The following is a 20,753-nucleotide window of genomic DNA, read 5'->3' on the forward strand; positions in this document are numbered from 1 at the left end:
CCACCTTGTTTGTTAGGACTTGTCTCCAAGGATGCCAAGCGACCTTCCTCAGGTGTTGTCTCTGACAGGTCCAGTGAGTCCAGCAAAACATCTATGTCTTGGCCATGGTAGGAAAAACAAAAATGGCGGCCGAGAGGTCATTAACAAGTTATTAATTACATGAGCAGCTGTGTAAGTTACTATTCTTACAGTTGAAAAGCTTGAAACAGACTTGTTGTTGTTGTTGTTTAGTCGTTTAGTCATGTCCAACTCTTCATGACCCGATAGACCAGAGCACACCAAGCACTCCTGTCTTCCACTGCCTCCCACAGTTTGGTCAAACTCATGCTGGTAGCTTCGAGAGCACTGTCCAACCATCTCGTCCTCTGTCGTCCCCTTCTCCTTGTGCCCTCCATCTTTCCCAATATCAGGGTCTTTTCCAGGGAGTCTTCTCATGAGGTGGCCAAAGTATTGGAGCCTCAGCTTCAGGATGTGTCCTTCCAGTGAGCACTCAGGGCTGATTTCCTTCAGAATGCAGAGGTTTGATCTTCTTGCAGTCCATGGGACTCTCAAGAGCCTCCTCCAGCACCAGAATTCAAAAGCATCAATTCTTCGGCGATCAGCCTTCTTTATGGTCCAGCTCTCACTTCCATACATCACTACTGGGAAAACCATAGCTTTAACTATACGGACCTTGATCGGCTAGATGATGTCTCTGCTTTTTTCCATCACCACAAAAAGCAGAGACTAGTTGTATAGGCTTCCTAAGGCAAGGTAGCATTATGAGGCAGTTTTCTGCCAGCTGTAGGTTGATGTACAATATCAACTTAGGGCAAATTATTATGAGTTGACTGACACATTGGTTGACCACCATGCACACAAAAAATATGAGAATTTGTAACCACATTGATTATTCTGAGTATCAGCCTGCCAAGCAGCCTTTGCAGAGCCTTAATGGAGAACTTATGGACTTTCAGATGCCATTGGACTACATAATCTCTAGCCACTGGTCATGCTTGCTGAGTTGGAGTCCAGTGGCAGCTGAAGAACCACAGGTTACATATCACTGTTTTACAGAGACACACTAAACATAATGAACCTACTAGGCACATCCAAATGTACAGATGTACAGAACTGCCTCAAAACTTTAATGGATTTTCTTCGGATGGGTATGTGCTCTGAAATAGATGGATATATAAAAGCTAACCTGCACTTAGCATCTGTGATGAGCTGCTAATTCAAGCAATAGGGAATCTAGAGTCTTCTCCAAACATATGCAAACATTACAATCTTCTCACTGCAAAACCTGCATTGCAAACACAAGCCGAGGAATGACCAGCTGTGACAATCAGCCCATTTCATTTTCAAATTACATCCTTTGGTCCATTAATTAATCCTGAACTCTGGGAGCTAAGGATATACAGGTGAAACTTGGAAATTTAGAATATCGTGGAAAAGTTCATTTATTTCAGTAATTCAACTTAAAAGGTGAAACTAATATATGAGATAGACTCATGTCATGCAAAGCGAGATATGTCAAGCCTTTATTTGTTATAATTGTGATGATCATGGCATACAATTGATGAAAACCCCAAATTAACAGTCTTAGATAATTAGAATATTAAATGAAATCAGCAAAACAAGGATTGCAAATAGAGCAATGTTGGACCTCTGAGAAGTAGAAGCATGCATATGTACTCAGTACTTGGTTTGGGCCCCTTTTGCATCAATTACTGCCTCAATGTGGCGTGGCATGGATGCTATCAGCCTATGGCACTGCTGAGGTGTTATGAAAGACCAGGATGCTTCAACAGCAGCCTTCAGCTCTTCTGCATTGCTTGGTCTCATGTTTGTCATCTTTCTCTTGGCAATGCCCCATAGACTCTCTATGGGGTTCAGGTCAGGCGAGTTTGCTGGCCAATCAAGCACAGTAATCCCATGGGCATTGAACCGGGTTTGGGTACTTTTGGCAGTGTGGGCAGGTGCCAAGGTCCTGCTGGAAAATGAAGTCAGCATCCCCATAAAGCTCGTCTGTGGAAGGAAGCATGAAGTGCTTCAAAATCTCCTGGTAGACGGCAACATTGACCCTGGACTTAATGAAGCACAGTGGACCAACACCAGCTGATGACATGGCTCCCCAAATCTTTTCTGATGAGAGCAGCTTTTGCATCTCATTTGGAAACCAAGGACCCAGAGTCTGGAGGAAGAATGGGGAAGCACACAATGCCAGATGCTTGAAGTCCAGTGTGAAGTTTCCACAATCTGTGTTGATTTGGGGAGCCATGTCGTCAGCTGACACTACAGTAAAATGGAACTCGCATGCCTACAATGAGATGTGCAACTGCTGCAGGGATTTTTTTTAAAAAAAGAAGGTAACAAGTTTGACGCTGCAGTTCAAAGCATTGGACAATATATTTGTCAATGTAACATCCATGCTGTACGCACTGGGGTTACTTCTAAAGGATAGATTGGTTGTTCACACTGGGAAAATGAAATTGGGGAACATATCCTGCCAGTTCAGGGTGGAGGAATGAAAACACCAGTGGCACAAGGGATCAGCACATCTGGCTGTTAACTAGAAGATTGGTGGTTCAAGTCTTCCCAGGATCCCTTTCAACTCTAATGGTTGATGATTTTACATTCTCTCACACACAGAGAGAGGGATGGAAAATCAATTATTTTAAACCAATCTAAAGTTTCACCCCAATTTTTCTGTGCAAGTGCTGCAGGGGTGTGGATGCAGCTGCGTCAAAGAGTGTCCACACATCAGATAGTTGATGCTAAGGTTTTTTTAAAAAAATAATAATAATTTGGTGCTAGGTTGAAAGTTGTGGACATATGTCCTATAAGGAAGAAAATTTGGAGCGGTACTGAGTACAGAATGTTTGAAGAAAGCTAATCTTCTGCGTCTCTGCATTCTCATTTTTAAGAACAAAGTATACTCACGTTTCTCACACAGTTTTACAACAGGATTATAAATCCAGGTCCATGTCTGAACCTAAATTGCTTCGGAGACCTTTGTCCCCAAAGGGGAAGACTGAACGGGCTGGACCAAGCAGAAAAGGCCGAAAAGGTAATGTGGCACAATGGGTAACCTGAGATTGGGCATACCATTGATTAACCATGGTCTATTCAATGGTTTGAGGGACGCGGGTGGCGCTGTGGGTTAAACCACAGAGCCTAGGACTTGCCGATCAGAAGGTCGGTGGTTCGAATCCCTGTGACAGGGTGAGCTCCCGTTGCTCGGTCCCTACTCCTGCCAACCTAGCCGTTTGAAAGCACGTCAAAGTGCAAGTAGATAAATAGGTACCACTCTGATGGGAAGGTAAACGGCTTTTCCGTGCGCTGCTCTGGTTCGCCAGAAGTGGCTTAGTCATGCTGGGCACATGACCCGGAAGCTGTACGCCGACTCCCTTGGCCAATAAAGCGAGATGAGCGCTGCAACCCCAGAGTCGGCCACGACTGGGCTTAATGGTCAGGGGTCCCTTTACCTTTTATTCAATGGTTTACAACTTGAAACTTGGGCAGCGCTCTTCTCGGCATCTATGCCAAGAATTCGTCCACTGTGATCAGTGGGGCTCATTCCTTAGTATGTAGGGAGGGGTGTCTGAGAAGAGAGTTCTCCCACCACTATAGTGCCTTCTCTCCAAAAACACTCAAGGAACGCACAAAGCACATACCGCTCAACTGTCCTGATTTAAGTGGGATATCCCGGAATTACAGAAGCCATCCCTGGAATGTCCCATTTTTGGGTTCAGCACTCTGGTGCAAGTTAGCCAGAGCAATGAACCCAAAAGTGCTCATTTTCTGGTCTGGCGCCACAGCACTGGTAAAAAAAAACAAATAAAATTTGTTTTCTGGTCTCATGCTCTGGTCCAAGCCTGCCAGCTCCTGTGACAGCTTGGGAGTGAAAAAATTAAGTGTCCCAATGTGGATCAGCCGGATGTTGGAGGATATAAAAGCAGGACTGAAGAGAGTGGCTTGAGCCCCGACAGAGGCCTAGACGGTTGCATTTGGGCCCTGATCCTGATATTCCTTATCTATGCTTTAACTCAGCACTCTTAACGAACTGCAATTTCCCAGAGGGTGCCATTTTCTGGTTTGCCTCAGGCAGCAAAATGTCTTGGGCCAGCCCTGCTTTTCACTTCTTCAAAAGGCATTGCAAATTACTTTCTTTTTTTTAATAAGGAAGCAAAATTCCCTCTCCACAACCAAGGCTGAGTTAATTCTATTTGGGAAACATTAGTTTGCACTTTAAATAGCCTGACTTTTCTTTTTGTGTATAACTGTCCTATTTCATTACAGGTGCTCACGAGGAAGATACAAAATTCAAAGGAAAACCTGGCACTGATTATGACCAGCTTCATTTGCCTGAGAAGAGCCAAGCAATTTGTTTGAGTTTTCCGGACTTTTGTTCTGAAATCCAAGTTCCAGCGAATATTGAGAGAACCTTTATTATTCCTTCACATCCTAGCGGTCCTCCTAGCTTCCCATTGCAAAAACGTCGTGTACCCTTAAGGATGCAAATGCCATTTGTAGGAGATTACCGGCTGCTTTTACGAAGAGATTTTATATTGAAAGGTCTGGCTATAGTCGCCACTCTTCATGTCAAATGCTTGGACGTTGTAACTACAAGGCCAATTATTTCTCGACTTAACTATGAAGCACTCACGAGTGAGCTGATTGCTAGGGAAAGGAGAGGTCCAAGAGAACTCCATTCTATACTGATCACAAATGCAGATCTGCCTTTTCCTGAACCACCAAGAAAATCTGAGAGACAAATGGAATTAGGTACAGTACTGTATGCTACAGTTTTATGAATTCTGGCTTGTTTTACACACTCACATTTCTGCATATTCTTTCTCTGCTGTTTTCAATTAATGCCATCCCCAAAGGTCTGTTTGTTCTCCAATGCATAGCTGAAAATTGGCAACACTGAATTTTACTCTAAGAGAATGTCAGAATTGATATTTTTTTTAAAAAGTGAAAAGGAAAACTCTGCACATTTTCACGCTTACATTGGATTTGATCAGGACTTTCAGGGTCTTCAAATCTCCCACTTAGTCTCTCTCTCTCTATATATATTCCTGTTTAAATCTCTCCCCCCCCCCCAATTCAGACTGCATTTTAGTACAAAACTCTGCTGTTTTTCATCATGGTAATGAACAATAGAAGCTTGCTGTAGTAATGAAAACTCTAATCAATTAGGTGTGTAAGAGATCTCCTACTTGGAGATTTCTTACAGTGCAGCCCTAAGGAGTCTGGAAAGTACCGTAAATCCCATTAGGTTCAAAATGGGACTTTCTGGAATGGTAAAAGTGAACATTTTTAAGTAATCATAGGTTGTATGAGGTCTGTTTAATTGTAAATCAACATTTTTAGCGACTATAGCATGCGCTTTCGTAAAAGAATGGTGTAACGTGCCAGGGGGGAAACTTGATTTTAGGATCAGTGATGTAAATCAGTTGTGAAAAGGAAGCAGAGATAGTTTCACACCTCTGTAAATCCGTGGAAGAAACTCCACCAGCAATAAACCAGGCCAAGTCGGAGGTCATGCCTCTCCTCAAAATGTGCAGAGATAAAGCAGAAATGCTGAGCCGAAGGCATGCCAGGTCTTTTAGCGGCACAGTGGGACTTCCCCGCCTTCTCCTATCCCCTTGGGACCCATAAATCTGCTTGATGGGGAATCAGAAAGAGGAAAACTGAGAGCAGCCAGAGAGCAAAGAGGAGAAGATGAATTGTCGGAACGCTTTCCGTCCTGCTTTGAAAATGAGCTGTTGAAGGGGGTAAAGATAAGAGGGTGTTGCCCTTTTAAGGCACCATCAAAACAAAGAGTGGGGCCCACTCACACTTATAGCAAATAGGAAAGGAACAAAAAAATTAGAGACATTGGAATCAGAGTCTGCAAGGGCAGGGAGACATAGTAGCAAGTCTGTATCAAGAGTTTGGTGGAACAGAAGGGTGTAAGGAAAGTAGGGGTGGGAATCAGGATGAAGGGAGGGGGGTTATTGTTTTGCTGGTTTGATTTACTTACAGTGGTGCCTCGCAAGACGAAAAGAATCCGTTCTGTGATTCTCTTCGTCTAGCGGTTTTTTTGTCTTGCAAAGCAAGCCCATTGACGGATTAGCGGATTAGCGCTATTAGCGCTATTAGCGGCTTATCTGCTGATCGGATCAGCTGATAAGCGGCTTAGCGGCTTAGAAAAAAGGGGGAACCAGCAGGAACTCGCAAGACATTGTCATCTTGTGAAGCAAGCCCATAGGAAATTCGTTTTGCGAAGCACCTCCAAAACGGAAAACTCTTTCGTCTAGCGAGTTTTCTGTCTTGCGAGGCATTCGTCTTGCGGGGCACCACTGTATTTTCTTCTTTTTATTCTGTATTTTGGGAAGCGGGTGGCGCTGTGGGTAAAACCTCAGTGCCTAGGACTTGCTGATCGTAAGGTCGGCAGTTCGAATCCCCGCGATGGGTTGAGCTCCCGTCGTTCGGTCCCAGCTCCTGCCAACCTAGCAGTTCGAAAGCACCCCTAAGTGCGTGCAAGTAGATAAATAGGGACTGCTTTATAGCGGGAAGGTAAACGGCGTTTCCGTGTGCGGCGCTGGTGCTGGCTCGCCAGATGCAGCTTCGTCACGCTGGCCACGTGACCCGGAAGTGTCTTTGGACAGCGCCGGCTCCCGGCCTCTTGAGCGAGATGAGCGCGCAACCCTAGAGTCGGTCACGACTGGCCCTGTTGGGCAGGGGTACCTTTACCTTTACCCTGTATTTTATTCTGTGAACCCCCTGAGCTCTTATGATGATAGGCAGTACATAAATCTAATTAATAATAATGCCAATAATAATAGATAAGCCCTGATGAGAAGGGTGTCTGAGCTCTTGTAGCAACTCTTCCACTGAAGTAAAAGTATTAGTGCTCTGAGGATTCTCTGCGAACAGTCAATATAATATTAGGCTGGATCTACACAGATATAAAAAATGCTTTGAAAATGCTTTTAAAAAACCTGCATGCTCACCAGTGCCATCTAGTGTCACATTTGTATAATGCACTTAAAATGTTATAGCTGAGTCCTCAATCTTCTTTCCTGATGATTTAAATTAACCTGCCCTGTAGCAGAATATAGAAGGGTATATACATTCAGTTTGGTACACAAAGAGCAGGATTTCAGACCTTCCAAGTGTCCCTATTTTCCAGGGACAGTCCTGGATTTACAAAAGATGTCCCAGTTTCTGATTTGATCCCCAAATGTCCTGCTTTTCCATTGTTACGGCTAAAATCTGGGTGCGGGGTTACTCTGCCACCCAGCTCATCGGACTAAGTCCGTGGGTCCCTGCGGAAGAAAATGAGCTCAGCCGGACACAGGAGCAAACTGCAGAAGATCCAAGTTTATTGCGCAACAGGTTCAAGGCGAGATTGAACCCAGAGAAAGGGGTGACATGAACTTTTGAAATTTCCCTCCATATCCCAGAATACAGTGCATGAAACGTCACGAATACATTATGGGAAGGTTGGGTTTCACAAGTTACATCATGAATATACTTTACACGTCATGAATACATTATGAAAAGGTGGGATTACATTAATTAGCATTTTCGGATGAGGGAGGGGGGATATGCGGAGCGGCAAATATACATAGATACACATTTATTGAGTACCGGTGGTGGCAAGACAATGGGTCAGAGATATGCATCGTCTGCCACCTAATATTGCCTAAAGGGAAGGTTTGGCGAATTAAGAAGTTCCTGCGTACGTGACCTGCCGCTTTGGGGATTATGGAAGTAGGGATAGCATCATGGAGTCCACGGGGAACTGAGTTGAATGACACTGAGAGCGAAGAAATCGGAGTTACGGTTGATTTTATATCAATTTCTAAAGATTTCAATGATTTCAAACCCCTTCTGTACTATAGGGCAAAAGCAGAAACAGAATGGATACATTGTAACAGGAGGTCCCTGGTTTCGGATCCACTGTTCTCGCCGTGGGGGGCCGTCAGCAGCTTGTCAGGGGTGAAATGAGGCGTGCAGGAGCTCCCTGAGCTAGCTTCTGCAGGACGAATGCATGGCTGTGATTGGCTAAAGCGGGGCCATAGGAATAAGCGGGGCCTCGGATGTTGTCTTCTATGATGATCCCGGGATCGATGAATAAGCCGGCTGGATCCCTCTTTGCTCCCCGGCTGAACTCCTAGGGCTTTCGATTACCGCCCAGAAGATGGCTGGGGGTCCAAAAGGATCTTCCCAGGCAAAATGGCCCGGAGCCGGCTGAAGATTTCGGGGCCCCCAGTCAGCAGCTCGGGAGAACCGCAAGCCCCACGTTGGGCAGCCAACTGTTACGGCTAAAATCTGGGTGCGGGGTTACTCTGCCACCCAGCTCATCGGACTAAGTCCGTGGGTCCCTGCGGAAGAAAATGAGCTCAGCCGGACACAGGAGCAAACTGCAGAAGATCCAAGTTTATTGCGCAACAGGTTCAAGGCGAGATTGAACCCAGAGAAAGGGGTGACATGAACTTTTGAAATTTCCCTCCATATCCCAGAATACAGTGCATGAAACGTCACGAATACATTATGGGAAGGTTGGGTTTCACAAGTTACATCATGAATATACTTTACACGTCATGAATACATTATGAAAAGGTGGGATTACATTAATTAGCATTTTCGGATGAGGGAGGGGGGATATGCGGAGCGGCAAATATACATAGATACACATTTATTGAGTACCGGTGGTGGCAAGACAATGGGTCAGAGATATGCATCGTCTGCCACCTAATATTGCCTAAAGGGAAGGTTTGGCGAATTAAGAAGTTCCTGCGTATGTGACCTGCCGCTTTGGGGATTATGGAAGTAGGGATAGCATCATGGAGTCCACGGGGAACTGAGTTGAATGACACTGAGAGCGAAGAAATCGGAGTTACGGTTGATTTTATATCAATTTCTAAAGATTTCAATGATTTCAAACCCCTTCTGTACTATAGGGCAAAAGCAGAAACAGAATGGATACATTGTAACAGGAGGTCCCTGGTTTCGGATCCACTGTTCTCGCCGTGGGGGGCCGTCAGCAGCTTGTCAGGGGTGAAATGAGGCGTGCAGGAGCTCCCTGAGCTAGCTTCTGCAGGACGAATGCATGGCTGTGATTGGCTAAAGCGGGGCCATAGGAATAAGCGGGGCCTCGGATGTTCCTAGAAGGAAGGGGGAAAGGAGCCCCCCCCTTCCTTTCCGTATCACCATAAGATGTCTGTTATAGGAATTCTAAGGTCTTATATACTGTATATAAAATAAATGTACATAAATGTACAGGACGCGGGTGGTGCTGTGGGTTAAACCACAGAGCCTAGGACTTGCCGATCAGAGGGTCAGCGGTTCAAATCCCCTCAACAGGGTGAGCTCCCGTTGCTCGGTCCCTGCTCCTGCCAACCTAGCAGTTCGAAAGCACATCAAAGTGCAAGTAGATAAATAGGTACCACTCCGGCGGGAAGGTAAACGGCGTTTCTGTGCGCTGCTCTGGTTCGCCAGAAGCGGCTTAGTCATGCTGGCCACATGACCCAGAAGCTGTATGCTGGCTCCCTCAGCCAATAAAGTGAGATGAGTGCCGCAACCCCAGAGTCGGTCATGACTGGACCTAATGGTCAGGGGTCCCTTTACCTTTACCTTTACATAAATGTACAAGGCAAACACATACATAAGTATATAAACCACGTGTCTGAAATAGTATAGGAGAACAATCCTGAAGCCGTTTTGACTCTCCCAAATTGACCTCAAATATTTCTCTGCAAGGAGGAAGGAAATGGGAATAGCTTTCAAATTGTCTTTGGACTATAGGGGCTCACACCTCCCTGTAAATATAGTCTGTTAAGCTGAGCACACTATCAATATGCGTAAGAGATTCAGGAACTAAGTATTTACCATCTCAAAGGAATGGCCAGGCTACCCAGAAAAGACAATCAGATAATAAGGCATTATCAGGTATCCTGGCAGACAGGAGAGAAGCAACACACTCAAATTTCTGTTGGGGACCACCTCTTTCTGTGATGTGTGTATGATGTTTTGGGGGGTGGTCTTGAGCTACAGGGTAGGCAGTTTCAAAAGTCTATATAAGAGTTTGCACACCAATGTTTTGGGTTCCTCTCCTCCCTCCCTGCGTAGGGTGAGCAGGGGACCCTGTTGCAATAGTCTGATAAAGATTATGCTTACTAGCTGCTTTGCTTCTCAATATTCTCTGACTGGTCTCTATTATTGTCTCCTACCAATAGAAACCCACGCGGGTGGCGCTGTGGGTTAAACCACAGAGCCTAGGATTTGCCGATCAGGAGGTCGGTGGTTTGAATCCCCGTGACGGAGTGAGCTCCCGTTGCTCGGTCCCAACTCCTGCCAACCTAGCAGTTCAAAAGCATGTCAAAGTGCAAGTAGATAAATAGGTACCGCTCCGGTGGGAAGGTAAACGGTGTTTCTGTGTGCTGCTCTGGTTCACCAGACGTGGCTTAGTCATGCTGGCCACATGACCTGGAAGCTGTATGCCGGCTCCCTCGGCCAGTAAAGCAAGATGAGCGCCGCAACCCCAGAGTCGGCCACAACTGGACCTAATGGTCAGGGGTCCCTTTACCTTTACCTTTACCAATAGAAAACCTACATAAGGGCACTATATAGGCTCTTGGATAAAGAGGGATAAAGGAGCAGTTTTTTTCTTATAACAATGTCCCTATTTTCAATGGTGAACAGTTGAAGTATATGGAGATATGTGGACCCCCCCCCCAAGACAGGGAGATATTAAGGGTTTTTAATGTCTGATGTTTTATTGTGTTTTTAATATTCTATTGGAAGCCACCCAGAGTGGCTGGGGAAACCCAGCCAGATGGGCGGGGTATAAATAAATTATAATTATAATTATAATTATAATCATAATTATAATTATAATTAAGTATACAACCTTTAGAAGACATCTGAAGGCAGCCCTGTATAGGGATGTTTTTTAATGTTTAATGGGTGGCATAATAATAATAATAATAATAATAATAATAATAATAATGGAATAGGATGTCCCTATTTTCATTGGAGGAATGTTGGATGATATGGGATTCAGCTTAGGAACTCCCATTAGCAGAAACCTTGGACAAGGGCTTCCATTTGTGCTATAATGGAGTTTGCCCCCCCCCCCAAGCTTCCTAAAGATAGACCCCAGAACAGCATGTGGTAGGGGGGATAATTCCATGTGGGAACCAGACAGAAAATTTGTAATAGTGCAACACTGAAGCCCACCCCCCAAGTGTTTTAAAAGCCTAAACAACAACCAACACACACATCCCAAGAGACACTGTTGTTTTGCAAGGGAAGATCGGAAGATATTTATCTCCATATAAACAGAATCCATTCTAACTTGATTCACAATGTTTTTCAGAAAGGTTACTGGAGGAGAGACTGGCGGAGAGACTGGGAGAAAGACTGGGAGAAAGACTGGAAGAAAGACTGTCTCTCCCTGCAGAGGAAAAAGAATTGATTATTGAGGAGGTAAAACAGAAAAAAAAGAAAAGAGTGACTTATGCAGGTAGAAACCATTTTTATATACTCTCATGTATGTGTGTGTGTCCTTTAGAAAGAACCGTTACTGTTATTCATCTAAAAGCCTTGATGCAGCACACACACAAATATAAAATAAGGTAATAAACAAGCTTTATTGGAAACAGTTGATGATAGAAGTGATCGGTGCATAGCTGTCAACTTTCAGATTTGAAAATAAGGGATCAGCAGCCTCGAAAATAAGGGACCAGCAGCCTCACCTGTCCCGGGGACAGTCTACGGGATATCTAACAATCCGGGATAGCAGCGGGAAGCAGCGGGAAACGGCACTGGAATAAGGGAATTTCCAGGGGGAAAAGGGAAGGTTGACAGCTATGGATCAGTGAGCTGTCTTAATCAAATATTAAACATCATGACAATTCACTAGTTCAGAATCTACAAGCATTTTACTAAAGGTTGCAGCTGCCACTACAAACAAGACAGGGCTATATGCCATCTAGCATATAAGCTGCTTTCAAATATATGCTGTGTGTCCTTGCATTCTTATGTAATGTGTGATGCAAATCTTTAATTTGGGGGTGAATATTCTGGGCAATCCAATTAGTAGGGAAGTAAACGTTCCATCACAAGCCCTCTGTAAAAACACAATACTTTTTTCTCCTAAGCCCGGGCATCCACAACCATACTCGTCAGCTTACGTTCTGCATATTTGTTTCATTAAATGTAGCATACACAACTGTATTAATGAAATAAATCATGAGATTTATGTTGCTAAAGCAGTAAAATAATGAGGTTTGGTAAGTGTTATGTACTGAAGTTCTCACCCTGGGCCAGCAGGGGGATACTGTAGCTAGTTATGCAAATGAAGGATCGAAAAGTGACATTCAGTGATTGGATAGTTTTAGAAAATTGCAACAGTTACGCTGTTCTGGAGCTCTATATAAGCAGGCTGACTGAGCTCCTCAGTTCAGTTCTGTTCTGGCCTTTTGGAATAAACAAGAGCTGTTTGAAGAATCACTGTGTCGTCTGATATGTTCACCCACAACTTAACAGTAAGAAAGTAAGTTTTCCATATATTTCAGGTTCTTTCCAAATTTCCACATGTTTTTCCCCTGAGGGGAAACCCAGGATGAGAGCAATGGCTTCAAAATGCCCAGAATTTGTGCATCTCTAATTCAGTCTCTCACATGATTAGGAAATCACACCTTGGCCACTTTCCCCTTGCCTGGTGCTGCTGTGCCCCACTTGTTGGAGTGGAAGATCTGCTATAAATCCTGCAGGGAGTTTCATATGAAGAGAGGCTCCCTGCTTCAGATCCTGCACCCCAATAGACTGACAGTGGCAGAACCAAGCATTGAGGACATGATGGAGTAGATGCACAAGTCTAATCGTGATGAGACTGAACCCCAAAACATGCCTTACTGTTTAGTCAATGCTGTAAAAAGGTAAAGGTAAAGGACCCCTGACAGTTAAGTCCAGTCGCAGACGACTCTGGGGTTGCGGCGCTCATCTCACTTTACAGGCCAAGGGAGCTGGCGTTTGTCCGCGGGCAGTTTTTCCGGGTCATGAGGCCAGCATTACTAAGCCGCTTCTGGTGCAACGGAGCACCGAAACCAGAGCAGCACACAGAAATGCCGTTTACCTTCCCACCGGAGCGATACCTATTTATCTACTTGCACTTTGACGTGCTTTCAAACTGCTAGGTTGGCAGGAGCAGGGACCAAGCAACGGGAGCTCACCCCGTCGCGGGGATTCGAACCGCCGACCTTCTGATCGGCAAGCCCAAGAGGCTCAGTAGTTTAGACCACAGCGCCACCCGCATCCCTAGTCAATGCTATACATCTACATCTCATGAATGGGGTGTTAGCACATACATTGCTTTGCAGCTGATTAGTACCAAATGCCACACTTCTTATAGCATAAACAGAAGCTGGTCAGTCCAGTCAGCTAGTCACAAGGCACAACTTTGGCCGACCCACGTATTGCTAAACTGTGTGCTGGATTACTAAGAGATCAGTCTGTTATCAGGGGTGGGTTAAGGAAAAAACAGCTTGAAGTGAAGAAGTGGCAAAGACCATTATGAGAGGAGAAGAGTTGGGTTCAGCTAAGTCCTATTCAGAGTAGACCTGTTGAAATGAATGGACGGAGGTTAGACATGTCCATTAACTTCAATGAATCTGCTCTCAGCAGGGCTAATGTTGAATATCACCCAAAATGATTTGATCTGTGCTATATATAGGGCTGTAACATGCTATGACTGAAAGCTGGAGGAGCAAATGGCAGCATTTGTTATTTCTTATGCTATCTAATGCCTGTTACATTGTTCACAATTTATATTTTAATTGTTGTCCTTGTTGGTACCTTAAAGCAGCCGCAGCCATATGTTGTTAGGGTGCAATTCTAGTCATCCTGGACAATTGGTTATGCTGCCTGATGCTGATGGGATGTGTACTCCTACCAGAACAGTTGCTTTAAAGAGATGCTACTGTCCTTCTTGTGGGACGCGGGTGGCGCTGTGGGTTAAACCACAGAGCCTAGGACTTGCCGATCAGAAGGTCGGCAGTTCGAATCCCTGCCACAGGGTGAGCTCCCGTTGCTCGGTCCCTGCTCCTGCCAACCTAGCAGTTTGAAAGCACATCAAAGTGCAAGTAGATAAATAGGTACTGCTCCAGCAGGAAGGTAAACAGCATTTCCGTGTGCTGCTCTGGTTTGCCAGAAGTGGTTTAGTCATGCTGGCCACATGACCCGGAAGCTCTACGCCAGCTCCCTCGGCCAATAAAGCGAGATGAGCACCGCAACCCCAGAGTTGGTCACAACTGGACCTAATGGTCAGGGGTCCCTTTACCTTTTTACTGTCCTTCTCACTTAACAACCTGCCCAGTGTTTATTGCATTCTCTTTTTTTCAATTGAATTTGTATACCAAATTATAGTCTTGATTTGCTGAATATCAGATATTTAAATACTCCAAGCATAATGAAGATTGAGAAGCTAGAGCAGGGATCACAAACCTAAGGCCCATAGGCCGGAAGCAGCCCGTGGAGGTCATTTGACTGGCCGATGAGCTGCCCCCGAACTGAGCACACTGCACTAAACCAGCGCAGCGCAGCATGGCGACTCACTTCCACGGCACTGGACATCGTGTCTGCACAGACGCCGAAAATTGCATCTGTGCAGACGCAGACGCAGAAAATCGCAGGCACACGCATGATCTGGCCCACGGAGGGATCTCCACAGGACCAATCCAGCCCAGGCAAGATAAACCTTGCTGACCCCTGAGCTAGAGGGTTATATGAAGATCCTTCCCTGTCAATATGTTCAAAAAAGGTAAATGAATCTGATTCAGAATTCTGAGATTTAGCCTTTCCTTAGACCACACGTCTGTGTCTGGTCAAGTGTTTTGACAAAGCGATGTTTCAGACATTGCTGAACCATCAAATGTATCCCTATCGTGTTTTATGACTTCCTTGATGTGAGCTAGAACTGGTCTGTGACCGAAATAATAAATGCATTCATTGCTGAACCATGTCTCACACATTAAAGTGTAAGGAGACTTTCAATAGCGGGCAATAACTAATCTGGCAGCCACTAGTAACATTAAGGCTATGTTTTTACACATGACTGAGGGGTTGACATCGTTATCTAAAGAGAGAAGAGCCAAAGAGGAGCCAGAAACATGTTTTGTCCAGTGATATTTGATATTAAACACCCAGGTTAACCATTTTGCATTCCCACCACATATGCAGGAGCGAGACTTATTCCAGAACTAGAACCTGAGCTGGATTATGAACCCGAGCTGGATTATGATGACTCACTTATCTCCGGTATGGGAAGCGAGCCAAAATTAAATCTAGAAGAGGAAGAGACTGAATCAATGTCAGCAGCTTACATGGCAGTACTCTCTTGCCTAATGCATAGAAGAACTGGGCTTAGTCTTAAGGTAATTTCCCTAAAAGTGTGGCTGTGTTGCCTTTGACAGTCTTTTCTCTGAGGCACTTACTGAGGCCTCCAGTGGGATTTGCATTTTATCACCATAACAGTCCAAGAGAAGTTAAGCCAAAGGTCACCTTGGGAGGTCTATGGTACACTGAGAACTTGAGTCTAAGTCTTCCCAATCAACCACAAACCACCATAGTTCTCTTATAGGCTACACAGAGCTACAGAGTGATTTGTCAGACTTCTTTACCCTGTTCGTTATAGAAAGACTGAGAGTAAAAGTGCTGTTCACACAGAACTCCCAAGTCTGTAGAGCAGGGGTGCGGACCTGGTACCATCCAGATGTTGCCGAACTCCAGATCACATCAGTCCTGCCAAAAAGACCAGTGCTCAGGGCAGAAGGGAGCTGTAGTCCAACAACATCTGGAGGGCTAAACGGTCCCCACCCCTATCGTAGAGACTGTGTGAAGTAGTGTGTGCAAGACTATGGGTGCCTGTCTTATCTCTGAAACCACTTCAGATCAACGTTTTACGTTCAGTCACAGGGTTGGCCCTATATGAGTAGTCAGGTGTGCATGATCACATCGTCGGTTTGAACATGGTTTCCACAGATCAGGAAGGCCTAATCCCTGTTAGGTAGTACATCCACAGGCTGCATTCCAGCATATCTTTTAAAGCATAGGTGTATATTATTTTGAATCGAATATGCTGCAGATACCTCCAAAACTGTTTCACCCAATGTATGGAGCGGTTTCCAGGGATGGAAATAGACATGTATTAGCCTGTTGCTAATGACATGTATTAGTTCCCTGTTGCTGCTGTAAGAAAGCAGTTCTTTCTTACAGCAGATTATTTATAGAAAATATAAATCTCATGTGGGTTCCCTGCCCCTTTCTATGTTTTCTCCATAGGCATTTTTTCTGTTTCAACTTCCAGACCTCTCGCCTTTGGCCGGCTTTTTACTGTACCTTAACCTGTCATTTAACTACTTGTACTTCTTTCCTACAGAGGTAAGTGTGACGGTGGGACATAACAAACAAACAAAATCCTGCCTTGTTTTTATGCATGTAGCAGGGAAGACATGGGTGCATGCATTATGTGGTGGTTTGACGGGAGATGGCAGCTATCTGAGAGGGTTCTAATCCCATCTTGGCTCATTTTCTGACAGCAGCAGCAACAGGAGAGAAGCTATGCACCTGCAATTTTATCAACATGCCCCAGCATACTGAGCGTTCACAAAGAACCAGAGTTTATTTGTGACATGCAACCCAAGGTTACTTATCTTTCCTCCTAAGCTGTCCGTTCCCCAGTCACACTCCAAGTCTATCAACACCTTTGCCCTCCACTTAGAAGATCAACTACCCAGCCTTGGCTTTGTCCCCAGTTTTCTTCATTTTATTGCATTTGCCCATTCAATTTTCTTTTTGATCCCACAGGTATTTTATCTTAAACACTTGGAAGTGCTAAAGCTCCGAAACAACCCCATCAAATTCATCCCAGAAGATATCTGCCGAATGAAGAATCTTAAATTATTGGTTATGTCCTTCAATTTGCTGACTACTCTTCCAGCTGGGTACAGTAGTAGTGCTTTTAATATCACAAAAAGCACAAAAATCACCTGAAAAATAGAGCGGTGTGATTCATAAACACCAGCACACTTAGGACACTCTGTGACATCACAGAGACTACTCCAGGAATTTTAAAAACTCTATGGTCCTTAACCCCTTCACATACTAACTCACATTTGACTGCAAATCTCCCACATTAAGTCCACTTCTTCCCATGTAACCACTTGCATCAGTCGATTTGCACCTGAAGTAGACTATCGTCCACAAAAGCTTTCACCATAACAAAATTATTTGAGATGCCACCAGTCTCTTTGCTTTTATTTACTGCTCCCCCACTTAAAAAAAAACCTCTGTCCATTCCTAGGAACTATAATCTTTATCGCATTTTTTTGTGCAAAACAATCCGTCTTTTCAATAGTAACAAATTGGAGGACAAAGAAAGTAGTCTCTTGGTTTAGTGAGGCTTTCTGTGGCAATTTTAGGCCTCCTGAATTACTCAGCACGTATTAGCAGCTGAACAGGTGAATGATGTGCTGAGTTTCATATGCCTTTGGTATGGTGTGTATTTGCTTTCTTTCTATAGGCTATTTTCATTGCCCAATCTGCAGGGCCTCGATGTTTCCTACAATGAACTTGAATCCATCCCTAATGAAATTGGAAAACTCAGGTATATATTTCAGTCTCCAACTGATTTCTACTGTTTCAGTATCAACTGTCTGGGGTTCCCTGATCAGATTTTCAAAGCACAAACTCTTGTACCAGCTCTTATTGCAGTGGGACACATTCCATTCTGGGCAAAGTTCACAACATTCCTGTGATGAGCAGAATCATAGAATCATAGAGTTGGAAGAGACCACAAGGGCCATCGAGTCCAACCCCCTGCCAAGCAGGAAACACCATCAGAGCACTCCTGACATATGGTTGTCAAGCCTCTGCTTAAAGACCTCCAAAGAAGGAGACTCCACCACACTCCTTGGCAGCAAATTCCACTGTCGAACAGCTCTTACTGTCAGGAAGTTCTTCCTAATGTTTAGGTGGAATCTTCTTTCTTGTAGTTTGGATCCATTGCTCCGTGGCCGCTTCTCTGGAGCAGCAGAAAACAACCTTTCTCCCTCCTCTATGTGACATCTTTTATATATTTGAACATGGCTATCATATCACCCCTTAACCTCCTCTTCTCCAGGCTAAACATGCCCAGCTCCCTTAGCCGTTCCTCATAAGGCATCGTTTCCAGGCCTTTGACCTGGAAACGACTTGACTTGATTTGGAAACGACTTTGACTTGATTCTGCAGAGCCAGAATCAAAAGTGGGTAGAGCAACAAATGTGACTTTTACCTTCGTACAGTAGGCTAGTTTTACCCTCACTCACACACCCACTGTCAGGGACTGGTTGGACTCAGAAGGAATATTGTGAGGAACCAGCTGGGGATTCCAACTGCTTGGTGTAGTGTGGTGTAGTGGTTAAGAGTGATAGACTCGTAATCTGGGGAACCGGGTTCGCTTCCCCGCTCCTCCACATGCAGCTGCTGGGTGACCTTGGGCCAGTCACACTTCTCTGAAGTCTCTCAGCCCCACTCACCTCACAGAGTGTTTGTTGTGGGGAAGGAAGGGAAAGGAGAATGTTAGTCACTTTGAGACTCCTTCGGGTAGTGATAAAGTGGGATATCAAATCCAAACTCTTCTTCTTCTTCTTCTAAAGTTGATGAGACGTATGTAAGTGACCTGTGGGGTGTCTTTTGGTCTGTGATCCTTTAGGAACCTAACATATCTGAACGTAGAAGGGAATCTACTGTACGTCTTGCCTTGCGGGCTGCTGAAGCTCAAGCTGAGCTGCCTTAAGGTGGAAAACAACTTCTTGCACGCCTACTTCTGGGATGAAATCTGCCGCCTTGAGCCACAACGACTCACTGACATGGCTGCCTTTTGTTTTGCCAAACACAACCTTTGGAGAGTGTATCGCAAAATCCCAAAGGACATTCACGAGATATTGCTCAGGTAAGTAAGGCGGGGACCTCCATCACAACCACAGGTTTTAAGGGAAACTTTAGATGTAATAGCAGTCAGTCCCCAACCCCTGCAATAACTATGTGACCAAAAAGGTTTCCTTAGGGATTCTCACAGCCCTGTGCTAGAATAGCACCCACTGGTCCAAAAAGGTTGGCATCCCCTGTATAAAGATAAGTGGGGGTAAGGTACGTGCAATGTCTTGAACAGGTGCGCCAACTCCATGGGGATGAGGCCTCTACAGCCCCCCACAATGTCTGCTGGGATGGGGCTCAGTCCCCCAAATCTTGAGAGGGCAGAGGAGACCTGGCAGAATGTCACCCTGGGCAGTGCAGTCAGAAGACTCCACGTGGACCAGTGGGGTTTAGCGGGCAAGCCTGGTCGGCCTCTCCCAAAGCCACAGTCATCATGCATGCCACGTGCAACATGTGTGACATCACGTGCATGCACATCACACGTGTGGCGTCAGCCCCCGCAATGTCGGGCGCGACTCAGTGTTTCTGAATGTTCAAGACCACAGGCACCATCTAAATGCTACTTATTAATAAAAGTAGAATATTTCTAATGGGTTTCAAGCGCAAGCTCTGCTCTATAGGTAGACAACATGGTGCTGGCCAGATGTTTTGGACTACAACTCCCATCATCCTTGGTAATTTGCCATGCTGGCTAAAGGTGCTGGGGTTGTAGTTCCACACTGGCCAGCCCTGCTGTCCATTCTTTTCTCAGTACGTTAAATGTAAAGAACACCTAACATTTCTCTCTCTCTCTCTCTCTCTCCACATTTTAGCTTTAAAGCCTGTGACTGCTGCACGGGACCGTTGTATGGAAAAGGCTTTCAGTTCCCTCGCATGTTTAGGAATGTCTATGGGCTTAGGCTTCCTTATCTTTTTAGTGCCTGCTCGCCAACCTGCTATTCGAATTACGTTGCTGAAGCTGTTGCAGCTGCTGAAGCTGCGGCAGCTACAGATGCTGCAGCTTCAGTGCAATAGATGTCAATATTTTAACTGACTGAAGCTGAACTGGCAGTCTGTCGAATAAAGTGCCAAGCACTGCACTGTACACAGGTCTATGTCCTGGCCTGACGATTCCTTTTTTTATTTGTTTATACACTTTTCCATTTCCATTTTATACTTCATACAGTGTTTTTGTCTCACATTTCCCCATGTAGACTTCCCAACTTATCCCTTACCGGCATTCAAGATTTGGCTGCAACTCATTTAGTTCCTCCCTACTTTACTCCTATCATTTTTTCTTCTTTTTCTTTTCATTTGTTGACTGTTGTTCAAAAATTCATCCCTACTTGCAAAGCAGTTTTAATGTCACATCTTTTAAAATATTCACTAAGATATTCCCACTCACCCTTTATTTTCCTCTCATCCAAATTTCTTGTTTTAGCTGTCATAGTGGCAAGCTCTGAAAATTCTATCAACTTGTACAGCCATTGATCTTTTGTTGGGATGACCTCTTCTTTCCATTTTTTTTGCGTAATCTATTCCTGCAGTTGCTGTTGCATATAAAAACAGATTGTGAGCTTCCTTTGGTAACTCCTCACCTATAATAGCCAATAAAATTGCTTCAGGTTTTTTTGGGAAATGTAAATTTAAACATTTTCTTAAGTTCTTCATAAATCATCTCCCAGTAATTTTTTGCCCGTTTGTGATGCCACCACATGTGTATCGAAGATCCTTCCATTTCTGAACTGGTCTCATGATTCCAATGTAGCTGCTTTGAGTGCAAAAATTAGTTACAGAATAGCCAGTACTTTATC

At 44.7% G+C, this 20,753-nt stretch overlaps 1 protein-coding gene across 3 annotated transcripts; it reads left to right on the forward strand.

Moving 5' to 3' along the window:
- The first annotated feature begins 8 nt into the window (after window positions 1–8).
- LRRC63 (leucine rich repeat containing 63) lies at window positions 9–20,044 on the forward strand. Of its 3 annotated transcripts, none has more exons than XM_082216387.1 (10): window positions 9–107; window positions 2,939–3,052; window positions 4,285–4,770; window positions 11,360–11,506; window positions 15,223–15,416; window positions 16,324–16,422; window positions 16,849–16,985; window positions 17,564–17,647; window positions 18,737–18,976; window positions 19,773–20,044. In XM_082216387.1, the coding sequence occupies exons 1-10, from the start codon at window positions 32–34 to the stop codon at window positions 19,972–19,974; spliced, it is 1,779 nt and encodes a 592-aa protein (XP_082072513.1). In that variant the 5' UTR covers window positions 9–31; the 3' UTR covers window positions 19,975–20,044. The 3 variants fall into 3 exon arrangements, with proteins under 3 accessions (XP_082072513.1, XP_082072515.1, XP_082072514.1); XM_082216388.1 differs by having other exon boundaries at window positions 37–171; XM_082216389.1 differs by lacking the exon at window positions 2,939–3,052 and having other exon boundaries at window positions 17–107.
- The last annotated feature ends 709 nt before the right edge of the window (window positions 20,045–20,753 follow it).

Source organism: Podarcis vaucheri, assembly GCF_965113315.1.
Source record: "Podarcis vaucheri genome assembly, chromosome: 3".
In the NCBI taxonomy this organism is placed as follows: domain Eukaryota; kingdom Metazoa; phylum Chordata; class Lepidosauria; order Squamata; family Lacertidae; genus Podarcis; species Podarcis vaucheri.

Excerpts from the sequence above, each read along its gene's own strand:
- LRRC63 (XM_082216387.1), top strand. The coding sequence starts at position 32 with ATGCCAAGCGACCTTCCTCAGGTGTTGTCTCTGACAGGTCCAGTGAGT. Across the intron at positions 4,771-11,359 it reads TGAGAGACAAATGGAATTAG|AAAGGTTACTGGAGGAGAGA; the intron begins GTACAGTACTGT and ends AATGTTTTTCAG. Across the intron at positions 16,986-17,563 it reads CTGACTACTCTTCCAGCTGG|GCTATTTTCATTGCCCAATC; the intron begins GTACAGTAGTAG and ends TTCTTTCTATAG.